This window comes from Phyllostomus discolor, chromosome 12, assembly GCF_004126475.2.
Source record: "Phyllostomus discolor isolate MPI-MPIP mPhyDis1 chromosome 12, mPhyDis1.pri.v3, whole genome shotgun sequence".
Taxonomy (NCBI): Eukaryota; Metazoa; Chordata; class Mammalia; order Chiroptera; family Phyllostomidae; genus Phyllostomus; species Phyllostomus discolor.
In genome coordinates, this window is record NC_040914.2 from 73,295,670 (window position 1) to 73,308,799 (window position 13,130).

At 48.8% G+C, this 13,130-nt stretch overlaps 1 protein-coding gene across 1 annotated transcript in view; it reads left to right on the forward strand.

The window, feature by feature from the left end:
• Positions 1-13,130, forward strand: part of ATP2C2 (ATPase secretory pathway Ca2+ transporting 2) — a 62,007-nt gene that overhangs the window by 13,038 nt on the left and 35,839 nt on the right. Inside the window, exons 2-6 of the mRNA XM_028502020.2 lie at positions 3,261-3,371; positions 5,302-5,418; positions 7,934-8,023; positions 9,537-9,572; positions 9,677-9,738. Of these exons, the coding sequence (XP_028357821.1) occupies positions 3,261-3,371; positions 5,302-5,418; positions 7,934-8,023; positions 9,537-9,572; positions 9,677-9,738 (416 nt within the window). The remainder of the gene's footprint in view (positions 1-3,260; positions 3,372-5,301; positions 5,419-7,933; positions 8,024-9,536; positions 9,573-9,676; positions 9,739-13,130) is intronic.

Consider the following 13,130-nt stretch of genomic DNA (forward strand, 5'->3'; position numbering starts at 1 on the left):
TCCCCCAGCAGCAGCCTCCTACTCTCTGTCTCTGTGAGTTCGCTCCTTCTAGATAACCTCATCGGCAGAGCCACAGAGCACTTGTCCTCTTCATGACCGGCTTGTTTCACTCAAACACTGCCCTTGTCCTAGCGTGTCCCAAATTTCCTTCCTTTTCACGGCTGAATACTGTTCCCATGTATGAAGAGACCACCTTTAAAAAAAAATTTATCTAGCCCTGGCTGGCGTAGCTCAGTGGATTGAGCGCGGGCTGGGAACCAAAGTGTCCCAGGTTCGATTCCCAGCCAGGGTACATTCCTGGGTTGCAGGCCATGACCCCCAGCAACCGCACATTGATGTTTTTCTCTGTCTCTCTCTCTCTCTTCCTCCCTTCCCTCCCTAAAAATAAATAAATAAAATCTTTAAAAAAAATTTTATCTGTTGATGGACCTTATTAAAAAAGTAAAAATACAGAGAAATGATTTGAGGTTAGTGTCAAATGCCAATCAAGGGAGATTTTTAAAAAATAGGGTTCACGATTTTCCTTCCTGCAGTTACGGCATTTATTAAAAGCACATAGATTCAACTTTCTATGCACCTTTTAGAGCCCCTCGTGGACTCCTTGACTACTCGGAGAACCTGAGTCCCCAGCAAGACCAGGCCACAGAGAGAAGCCATCTCCACCGGGGCTGGGGCCACCACATCCCCTGGGTCCCTCTGGTTCTTTAGGCTGCTGGCTCTTTGTGGAATATTTACTGGGTGCACAGAGGGTAGAGCAGGTTGACTAATCTGGTTTGGGAGGATGTCAAGATAGACTCATCCATCTGTTTCAAAAATGGAGTTTCTTACCCTTGGTATACGGACACTTTTGTTCCAGACTATTCCTTGTGGTGGGGCTGTCCTGCATACTGTAGGGTGCTTGGAAGCATGTCTGCCCCTCCCCACCAGATGTCAGTAGCACCCTCACCCCCTGGTTATGATAATCAAATGTCTCCAGTTGTTGTCAAAGTTTCCTGGGGGCAAACTTGCTCCCGGCTGAGAATCCCTGCTTTAGAGTATGGTGTGGCAGCCAGGACAGTGTGCATGGGATTCCTTCAGGGCCACTGGAGAGGCCCATTTCTGCGGGGACACAGGACTCCTCCAATGGATAGCATTGTGTCTCATGGGCCTGTGAAGTGGGCTTCTCGCTAGGCTGCCCCAAACGAGACCAGAATTCTGTAAAGGAGGGCGTAGCAGGTGGACGTGAGGTGGGGTCTGCTGAAGCCATAGGGAGGTCTGTTGGGTTTTCTCCTGAGAGCAACTGGAATCTCTCCGGGTGTTTCAAGCATGGTGCGTGTTTGTGTGTGTATGAGAGAGTGCAAGAGAGAGCTGGGGGTGGGAGAGAGGACTGGGTTTGCATTTGTCAGGGGCCCTTGGGATGCTGTACAAAAAGTGAATCAGGTGTGGTCAAGTCTGGAAAGAAATGGCAAGACCCAGACCAGCCACGGGGCAGGTCCTAAAACCCCAGCCCCCCCCCCCCCCCCCCGTCTGTGGTGTGAGCAAGAACCGAGCGCTTATGGCGGAACCAGTTCTTGGGAACAAAGGAAGCATTCTGTGTCATGTTGTGAAACATGATTTCTTAAAGGTAAATCTTGTGTAGCGACCGTAACAGTGACTCAAGGAAAGCTCACGACGGTGGAGGAATCGGTGAAAGACCCGAGTAATCACTGCTGCGTTTCCTGGTCGGAGGCGTGAGTGAGGAGCACGCCCAGGACTGGCGTGGGTAGCAGGGCTTCTCTAAGCCAGGCACGCATTTGGGAGATCCCCTGTGTGTGTGTGTGTGTGTGTGTGTGTGTGTGTGTGTGGTGGGTAGTGGGGGTGGGAGTGTGCTCTGGCAAGAAGAGGAATTTGCCACCTGTGCTCTAGCTGGAAGAAGAGGGAAGAGATTATTAGCCAATGTCTTTCTCCCCTTCCTCCTTCCCAGAGCCCAGGAACCTGGTGGAAAGAGAAAAGATGATTATCATGTCCTGGGTATAGGAATACTCAGAATAATTTGGCAAAAACACTTCATGTTTTCATGATTCTGAGGTCTCCTGTGTGTTATACCCTCCCATGCCCTCCAGGGATTTCATATGGCTTCTTCCCAAGCCTGCCAGACACCCAGGGCTCACCTGGGTTCCTCCTTTTCCTTGGGTTATTCCAAACTCATAGAACAGGCTGTGATACCATCAGTCACCATCAGGGGTCACTATAATATGCTGCATGCTTGATTGAGAATCCCAGAAATTCAAGGTTCAGGGTCCTAAATAAGTAAATTGCTGCCCTGCTCTGTCCGCTTTGTAAGTTCCAATTCTGTTAAATAAGGTTACTTTAAAAACAGGTTCATCAGTATTAGCCAATAACTGGAAACAACCCAAATGTCCAGCATCTGCTGGGCATATGTACCAAGGTGCCCAGTGAATGTTTGAAACCTCGAATAGTACTGAATCCTATATCTACTACATTTTTCTCTGTACATACATACCTTTTCACTTAAAGGATGCACTTTATGATTTTTTGGCATATCTGATTCGCCATCATCACTACTCTGGTGCTTTAGGGCCATTGTTAAACAAAATACAGGTTACTTGAACGTGGGCTCTGTGATGCATGGACATCAGTCAGATCGCCAAGGCGACAAAAGGGACTAAGGCGTGGGGAGTGTGTGCGGCGCCGGTACACCGGACAAAGGGACGGTTCTCGTCCGAGGAGGGATGGAGCGGGCCGGCGTGAGAGTTCAACACACCACTCAGGACAGCAATTTAAAACTCATAAATTGCCTATTTCTGGACTTTTGTATTTAATATTTTCGGACCATGGTCCACTGTGGTCAACTGAAGCCATGGACACACACAACCAGGGGTAAGGGGGGTGCTCTGCTTATTCGATGGAACACAGTGCGACCGTGAAAATAGCAAACCATGGCTGCATGACTCGCACCAACAGCACTGAGTGAGAGGAACCAGATGTGAGACAGTGTGTATTACATGTGACCACTCGGATAAAGTTCAAACCCCGGCCTAAGTAACCTAGGACAGATTATGGTGGCCATTCCCCTTCCAGTGGTTTGGTGGCATGCAGGAGCTTCCGGGGGCCGGTAATGTCTGTGCCCTTGTTTTGGAGGCTGGTTATGTGGATCAGTTTGAGAGAATTTGATCTGTACATTTAAGCTGTGCCCACTTTCTGTGTGTACATTATACTTGAAAGAGACGCATCAGTACCAAACCTCAACTTGCTTGACGGCCGCCCTGCTTTTTCCACAGTTTGATGAACAATGTGAGTTGAAAGCCATCGAAAAGGAGAAGACGGTGGTAGCTCTGCCACCCAAGGAAGCAAGCAAATGCCAGAGAGAGGATTTGGCCGAAGCGTTTCACGTAAGAATTGAATTTGCATTTGATGCCAGTTGTGGGAAAGTTTTTAGTTGAAGCAGAAACACTATGTCCTGAGCACTGCTTTAGAATTCTGTGCTATAATACATTGCCATTATCATCGTTTAAACAATGTATCATTCTATGGAAGTTGAACCATTCTGATTTCCCATGTGGAATATTACCAACCTTGATGTCAGTAGTGCTGACTCTCACCAGGCCCTTACCAGAGAACAGGCGGCCCCCAAACACTGCATTTCGTGTTTCTCTTGATCGGAGACACAGAGAAGCCATAACCCACGCAGTTACACAGTAGTACAGCTGGAGGGGAATCCAAAGGTCGAACCCCAAACCACCTCCTATTCATGCCCTTCATCATTTATCATCCATGGAGCTGCCCGTCACAGAAACCAAATTCTCACAAGTTTCTCAAGGGAATTTGAATTCCCGGCCAGTCAAAACAAAACAAAATTTTAAAAAATACATAAAACAGAAAAGAACACCTCCACTCCATGAAGCTTTCCTCGAAGGCTCAAAGATGTTGCATATTTTATGTGTTTCATTTTCTTTACCTAGGAAACTGAGCACACATAATGTTGCATTTGTGTGTTCACTCATAACTGACCACACTGGGGGAAAGCAAGTACAAATTTACTCATAAAAGGACACATGTCTCCTGTCAAGGAAGTTCGATGTCAGTGTTCACGCCCGCCTTTCCTTGAGAAGAATTCAGAAGTCTGTTTAAATTCAAATCCTGCTTGTTAGTACTTGTCAGTACTTGAAGGAAATATCTTTTCCTTGCCTAGACATTTTACCCTGCCTAGAAAATGAGCTTGAATTTCTTTCTCTATTGAAAGGAATCTGGAAATCCATGCAGTTTCCCTGTCACCTCGACCACCCGGTAGGCCTGTTTTACCGACTTTTCAGAAACAAGGATACCTTTGCAGCAACCAGAACAGCAAAGTTTCCGTCCATAATTACTAACTCAAATGAGCTATTTTAATGTCATTTTGTGCAAAGAGCTTGGGATCGTGTCTGGCACAATGCGTGCCTGATACAATAATTTTAGCAAGTATCGTTTCTAGGGACAGGCTTTTTTTTCTGTGGCTTTTTAAATTTTATTTTTAACTGTGGTAAAATGCACAACACAGAATGTACCATCATAGGATGTACCATCAGAGGCATTAGCAAGTGTACAGTTCAGTAGTGATGAGTCCATTCATGCTGCGCTACAACCATCTCCAGAACTCTCTTTGTCTTGCAAAACTCTACACCATTGAACAGCAACTCCTCCCGGCCCCTGGCACCAGCCCCTCCACCTCTATGAATCTGACTGCTCTACACACTTCAGCTAAGTGGAGTCGTGCATTATTTGTCTTTTTGTGATTGGCTTGTTCACTCATGGATGAGGCCCTGGTCTGCTTCCACCTTTTGGCTGCTGAGAACGATGCCGCGAGTAATGTCTGCAAGTCTCTGTTCCAGACCCACTTCCCGCTCCTTTGGTGCACCCACACCCGGAAGTGGACTGCTGGTCCTTGTGTTTCATTATTTTGGGAAACTCCATACCGTTTTTCCTACAGTGGCTATGCTGGTCTATATGCCCAAGGCCTGTTTTTTTTATTTTTTCAAGAACATATGCTTCGGTATTTTCGTGCAACAAGTGCACTTGTTAAAATTTAGGCTTGGGGTGGTTTCTTCTGGGTAATTGTAGGGTAAGAGTGCAGTCTAACTGAAAAAGAATGGGGCTGTGCCTTTTCTTTCTCTCTCTGCTCCTGTTTCCTTGGGGCCTGTAAACAAGTCCCCTGTTCCTTGTGGACAGCCCGTTTTCCTTGTCCGATAGGCCAGTGGCTGGCCTCCGGAGTGGGGATTCTGTGACTTGGGCTCCTTGGCGTTTACTGGCCCGCTGGTGACCTTGTGCATGGCCCTCTCCCTCCAGGTGGACTTAGAGAATGGGCTGTCCGAGTTCTCGGTCACGCAGCGCAGGCTGGTCCATGGCTGGAACGAGTTTGTCGCCGATAACACTGAACCCATGTGGAAGAAATACCTGGATCAGGTAGGACCTGAGGCATCATTCCCCGCAGGTATAACTGGGGAGGGTGGGGCAGCCTTTCATTCTGTACATATTGACTGAGGGTGTCCTCGGGCCTGTGCCAGGGCGCAGGGCAGCTGTCCCACACGGATAAAAATGGTTCCCCCCACTCAGGCTGCCCTTAGCCAGCAGGGGGGATGGCCAGGGGCACATCACTAACTCCCCAGGCAGCCGTGGTTGGGAATAGTAGTTGTTACATTCACAGAGGGCTTTTTACCTGCTAGGTACCGTGCTAAGTAAGTAAATATTAACTTTATCTTCCTCCTAATCCCCATTTTGGGATGAGATGGGTGAATACAAGGAAATTGAAATATTTCTCCAGGCATGTGGGTTGCCAGATTTAGCAAATAGAGAGACACAGAACATCCTGTTAAATGTGAATTTCAGACAGATAAACAAAAAAAAACCCAATCTTTTAGTATAAGTAGGTTCCAAATGTTGCGTGGGACCTACTTAGACCACACAAAAAAAGGTTTCTTGTTTATTTGAAATTCAAATTTAAGTGGGCAGCCTGTTGTTTGTCTGGCAACTGGAGCCCAGAGTCACACAGCGGTAAGTGGTGACACTGGGCAGTGAAGCCAGGCCCCTGGCTGCAGGGCCCCCGCCCTTCTGAGCCTACTGTTGGTGCGGGTGGGGTGCTGAAGGGAGGGCACACACATCAAATGCCTGGAACCACTGGGAAGAGGAAAGAAAAATTTAAAATATATGTGTCTGCAAGTTCCAGTGTAGAAGTTATCACATCACCCACCAATACCAGTTCAGAAAGCCCCAGGTAGGAGGTAGAATTTCCCAGATACCTGAAGGCATTCATGTTGACTTGGTTGCCAGCACCTCCACCTTCTGCACCCCTTCTCCCATGCCTGCTCCCTGGCTTTCTAGTCTCTTGTGGCCCCTCCCACCCCCACCCCCACGCCCCAACCAGGCTTCATGAGGCTGCCTTCTATTGGCTCAGCATTTAAAGCTTTCTTGACTGGTTGGTTCAGGGACCAATCACAGTGCTCCTTGGAGCACCCTCAGCCTCCACTCTCCTCCAGGCCCCCCCCCCCCCCCCCCGCTCCTTGGTTGGTTCTCAGTGCACTGGGGATGTCATCCATTGATGCATGTTGGCAGCAAATCTTCTGGGTGTGCAGGCAGCTCTTGCTAGCCCAGAAGCCTCCTGGAACCCCAGTGTTGGAAGGAGGCAGGGGAGGTTCCTGAAAGTGGAGCCCAGGGAAGGAAGCTGACATACTGGCTGTGGGGAACAGTTTCCTCCTCCAGCTGGGCTTCCTTGGGTCTGCCCTGCCTGCCCCTTCCACTAGGACCCACTCCCCCAGTTCCTCAGCCATCCCCTTTCCTGCCTCTGCCTGGTCAGCACCTCACACCGAAGGCTCTCCTCCAGCCTCTAGCCAGGGCCTTTCCAGAAATAAAATCTCTTCACCATCCAGGAGTGGGGAACGTATTTATTCCATCTGTGGGAATCCTTGCAGAATCACCGCCCTCTCACCCCCTTGCTGAGTACAGAAAGTCTATCTGCACTTACTTATTCTTTACTTTCACTGAGCACCTGCCACGTGCCAGGCATGGTGCTTCTCCTGTCTGTCTCCTCCAGTGACGGGGAACTCACCACTTCACAAGGCATCCCTAATTCTCCAGCTCAGAAGACTCACCATTAGGAATTCAGCATCAGCATGACCAAGACACGTTGCCCTGGAATCATGAGGCAAAGGCCTCTTAGCATCAGGACGTTGGGGTTCAGATCCCACTTTGCATCTTTGTAATTTTGAGCAAGTTATTGAACTTCCTTGAGCCCCAGTTTTCCCTGTGTAGAATGTGGGATGAATAAACAGTGTTCTGAGTTGTACAGAAGATGGAGAAAGCTTAGCACACGATAAGTTGCTCACTAAAGGTTGCCCGCGGCCACCCAGATTGGAGTGTAGCAGTGGGAGCACGGGCTGGAGAGTCAGTCTGGTCTGCATGCGTCCTTGGACATTTAGTTGCTTTCAGAGCCTCAGGTTGCTCACTTATCCAACAGGAATAATAACATGTACGTGTGCCCAATAAATATTTCTGGTTTTTATTATTACCGTTTCTCCAGCATATCACCAGTTCCCCTGCACAGCAAGTTTTCAACAACCCCCTTGCTGCCTGTCCCCCTGTAGGTGTGGGCTCTGAAGGGGGCCCACGAGCCAGGAAGCGTCTGATTATGCCTGGCCAGAGCAGCACTGTGGCACGTGGTGTGCCCTCCCCATTGGTACCATCTCCTGTTTGCTGTGTGGCCCCCAGGAAACCACCGTCAATGAAAAGGCTGTGGGGCACTTCAGGCAGAGGAGAACCAGTAGATGGTGGTGGTCTTTCTCCCCCAGCCCTTGGGTCGCTAGTGATTGGCTTGGAAGCCTGGCCGGGAGGAACTGCATCGCACACTCTGCTGCACTGTAAGATGCCCGGGCTGCTCTGTTGGAGAACCGACAAGAACCCACCCCTCTTGCTTTCCTTTTTTCAGTTTAAGAACCCGCTGATCCTGCTGCTTCTGGCCTCTGCCTTGGTGAGCATCCTCACCAAGAAGTATGAGGACGCTGTCAGCATTGCTGTGGTAAGTGTGCCATGCTGGGAACAGCACCCGGTGCCCAGACCCGGCCGCCCAGGGGCTTGCTGGGTGTTTGCTTATTTACTATGCAAGGAAAAAAGAGTTTGGCTATAGAGAAAAAAAGTGGAACATGCAGCAGAAAGAAAGGAAAGCGAATCCATGTCCTTCTCTGCCCCCAGATTGAGGTGTCCTGGTTTGTTTGGCCATCGCGCTCTGGTGGATCCCCAGGTGCCTCCTATTCTTTGCTGTTGGGAACACAGTTGCAATAAATTCCTCTCCCATGTCCGGGATGGAATTGCTCAATCCTGGCTGTGCATGCAGTACAAAGAGTAATTGTTCGGCCCTGGCTGGTGCAGCTCAGTAGATTGAGTGCCAGCCTGGGAACCAAAGGGTGGCTGGCTTGATTCCCAGTCAGGGCACATGCCTGGGTTGTGGGCCAGGTCCCCGGTAGGGGGTGTGCAAGAGGCAACCGCACACTGATGTTTGTAAATAAAAATAAAAACACAAACAAAAAGAGTAATTGTTTATAGTCCATTGCCTAGTGAGAATTGCTGAGCACCTTTTTAAACACTTTTTTTAAAGCCCTGACTGTTGTGGCTTAGTGGGTTGGGAATCATCCCACAAAGCAAAAGGTCCCCGTTTTGATTCCTGGTCAGGGCACATGCCTGGGTTGCAGGTCAAGTCTCCGGATGGAGGTGAGAGAGAGGCAACCGATCAATATCTTGCACATTGGTGTTTCTCTCCCTCTCTTTCTCCCTCCCGTCCCCTCTCTCTAGAAGTAAATAAATAAAATCTAAAAAATTTTTTCAACCTAAGTGGAAAAAATCTCATAATAAAAAAATCAACACACTCACAGTGTTGTGCAACCACCACCTCCATTTGGGTCTAAAACACTTTGCCCCAAAAGGAAACCCCAGGCCCGTCAAACAGTTGCTCCCCATTTCCCCTCCTTGGCCCCTGGCAACAACCAGTCTCTTTCTGTCTCTGTGGGTTCACCGATTCTAATATTTTCTATAAATAGAATCACACAATATGTGACCTTTCATGCGTGGCTTCTCCTGAACACTTTTTGATGTGTATCATTCCAGCTTCCTCCTGTCTGTCAATCACTCTTTCAAAATACAAAAATGGACTCATTCCACATGGTGAAATTTGCTGCCTCTGTTGAAAAGGCTGAACTTAGATCCACATCTTCTGATGTGTGGAAGGATATTTTCAATATGTCAAGTGAAAAGGCAGTTTATAAAAAGAATGTACCATAGAATCCTGTGCTGTGAGTGTGTCTAGGCAGAAAAATCTAGAGGGGTACCCCAAAATGTGAACCTCTGGTGGAGGGACTTGGGGTGATTTTTCTGCCCTTTTTTTTGGCTTATCCCTTTTCTACTTTTCTGCACAGTACACTTGTTTTGCAAGAAAAAGGGATATTTATTTGGAAAGACAATGACCTCCCCTCACCTCCCACGTACTCAGCTGCTGGCTGAGCAGCTGGGTGGTGACGCCCCTCCCCTTTGCTCCGTAGGCCGTGCTGATTGTGGTCACTGTCGCCTTCATCCAGGTGTGTATTTGTTTCCTGTGGTCCGGGTTGGCGTGACCTGGGTGTAATGGGAGCTCTGTGGAATGCCCCCCTTTGAACTGAGTGTTTGATGTGCTTCCTGCCAGGAGTACAGGTCAGAGAAATCTCTGGAAGAGCTGACCAAGCTGGTTCCTCCTGAATGTAATTGGTAAGTCAGAGACCACCCCCTCCTGGGACTTCTTGGTTCATCAGAGAAGCCAGTGGGCTGGCGGCGAGTTTGGCAAAATCCGTGTCCCTTGTAGTGAGATATAGGAGAACATGTCGTACTGGGGCTCTGGCCTGGTCTCTGTCCTGCCAGTGGGTCGCTTGCCTCCTTGGGCATGTCATTCCACCTCCCTGGGCCTCCATTCTGTCGTTAGCACGTAATCAGGGCGCCTAGCCTGGGGGTCACAGATGATGGGAATGGCTCTGGGAGGAGGGTGGCCCATGAAACCTGTCATACACTGTACAAAATGGTGTGCATTTTCCCCGTGGAGAGCATTCAGAAGTTTCACTGGATTCTCAAAGGCTGGGCTCAGATGAGGCCGAGATGTGGGGCTTTGACAAGCTGAGGCATCAGGACGTTAGCTGAAGGGTGGGACGACACGAGTGTGAACTCCAGGCATTTGCTCTGCAGCCCACCGACCTCTTTCCTGCCGGGGCATTTCCAGTTTGCAGCATCACACAGCCCTCACCAAAGATGTTTAAGAAGGAAAAAGACAAGACAAAAAATTTCTGTCAGTACCTCATGGGCATTTCAGTTTGACACTACTGTGCACTAGAAGTTTCTGGAATGTTCTGTAATCTGCACTGTCCAGCACAGCATCACTGGTCACATGTGGTTCCTGAGGATTTCAAATGTAGCCAGGGCAACTGAGGAATTGAGTCCTTCATTTTACTTAATTTTAATTTAAAATAGCCACGAGGGACGCTGGCTGGTATGGCTCAGTGGTTGAGTGTCGCCTGCAAACCAAGGGGTCACCGGTTCAATTTCCAGGCAAGGCACATGGCCAGGTCTCCAGTGGGGGGCACATGAGAGGCAACCACACATTGATGTTTCTCTTCCTCTTCCTCCTTTCCCTTGTCTAAAAAATCAGCAAATAAAATCTTAAAAAATAAAATAGCCACAAGGGGCTAGCAGCTGCCCTGTGGCACAGCTCAGGCTCAGAGCGTCTGTAAGGACTGCTGCCCTCGGTGGCGGAGACAGCAGACAGGGAAGGGGGCGTGCTGTACGCCTGGCTTTTTTTTTAATTTAGTTTGTAGTATACCATCAATCCATGCATTTATTCTTCTTATAAAATGAAATGATTTCAGAGAAGGCCAATATTTTCCCCCCTGTCCCTACTGGGATGGTTGAGGCCATTTCCAGGTCATGTGTCCTTCCCAGATAGGCATTGCTGATCACAAGTATCACATGACCGGAAGTATTTTGGAAGGACTTAAACACACAGTAACTATTTTCTGAAGGACAATTCTTGGGAAAGAACCTTAGCATATATTTGGGTATATATGGTAGCATTGAGCCACAGGGCTGGCGGATAGAAAGATCTAGTAATATAGTGTCCCGCCTCTCAAGGAATCAGCAGGGGGGCGTGTGTATATCATAAGCAGAAAATAAGGAATAATGACATAGAGACAAAAGGAGGATAATGAGGAGGCACAAGGGAGGGTCATTGAGGGCAGTAAAAATGCCTGGGCTTAATAACCGGGGAGCGAGGCCATCAGAAATCCAGGTGTGTGAGGTGAGACACATGAGCAAAGGGAGGCATAAATGATTGATGCGGTTTGATGATTCAGTCTTAGGTTTAAATATCAAGTCTTGGCCTTTTAGGTGATTGGATACATTATTGATGCCCTCAGAAGTCTTACTTCTGAAAGACATTTTATTTTCAAAAACAGCAGTGGCAGGCAGCCTGGCAGAGTTGAAAGAGCATGGCAGATATGCAGGCTCGCCCTCGGAGTCTCCAAGGGCCGTTTCACAAATCAGGAGAAACTCCTGCTGTGCAGACCTTTCCTACGTTACCTCCGTCCTTTGTGCAGTCATTAAGTATTAATTGAGCACCTACTGTGTGCTGGAAGAAATAATGCTGTGGTTGTATCTGTGAGCAAAATGTTGGAATGCAGCAGGTACATTCAAGCCAAAAAGACCCCCCAAAACACAAAGCCACATCAAAACAAACAAAACAGAAAAACCCCACAGAGATGCAATAGTGACTGGTGGAGGGGTGGAGATCATTTTAAATAACTGATCTGATGTATAAGGAAAAGCTGACATTGAAGTCAAGGTGTGAAAAAAAGAAGGAGCCAGCCATGGGAAGAGCTGAGGGAAGAGCCGACATAGATCTGATAGGTGCTCTTGGCCTCAAGGAACAGAAAACTCAGCTGCACAAACCACGAGGAAATTGTGTTGTCTCATGGCAAGGGATCTGTGGGGTGGCAGTTGGGTTAATTAATTCAAGATGGTACCCAGGACCTGGGTCTTTTATTCCTTTAATCTGCCATTCTCAGCTGGTTGACCATGTTCTCCGGCTCCCCTCATGGTCCCAAGTTGGCTGCCACAGCTCCAGGCATCACAGCCAGACATGAAAGGTCAAACAGCAAGAAGAGGGTCTGTGTGTGTGTATATGTTTGTATTTACAGAGTGAGGAAACCTTTTTCACGAGCCCCATCAAATGTCCACTCATGTCTCATTTGGCCAATGTTACAGAACATGCCTGAGCCTAAGCCAATCATGAACAGGGGGTGGGATCACTCCAATGATCTCAACCAGTCAGGACCCATCCCTAGAGTCGTGGGGGAGAGGGTAGGTACTTGAACAAGAGTGAATTCTGTGATCCAGGAGAAGGGAAATGTCCGCCCCAGCATTTAAGGTCACCAAAAATCCTTGAGACTAGAGAGAGCTGGGTGTGTTCAAGGGCCAGCTGGTGTGATGAGGGAGCGGCAGGGGGTGAGGAAGTGGCAGGTCCAGGTCAAGAGGGCAAGGCTTTTGGGTTTGATTCCATGGGCATCGGAAAGACGATGGAGGGCTTGGAGCATGAGGGAGTTTGGATCTGATTCCCGTGTTTGAAGAGCTCTCTGTCTGCTGTGCGCAGGATGAATTGAAGGAGGCTGGGGGAGGCAGAAGGCCGGCGGGGAGGCAGCTGCAGCGTCTGGGAGGAGGGTGGTGTGTGGTGGGATTCCAGCCGGAGCCTGTGCAGAGAAGCACACCCATTGTCCAGAGGCGGGTGGCCATGAGGAGTGGCCATGGCCCTGTGGGACGGTGGTCCCAGGCTGCTCCTGGCTCTGACGAGGCTCTGACCAGAGTGGTGTCTCCTCCAAGGGTACAAGCTACTGCTCTACATTGCTCATGTGTCTCACCTCACACACCTGGATTTCTGATGGCCTCGCTCCTCCGGTTATTAAGCCCAGGCATTTTTACTGCCCTCAATGACCCTCCCTTGTGCCTCCTCATTATCCTCCTTTTGTCTCTATGTCATTATTCCTTATTTTCTGCTTATGATATACACATGCCCCCCTGCTGATTCCTTGAGAGGCTGATTCCTAAAGCTTCCTTAGAAGCTT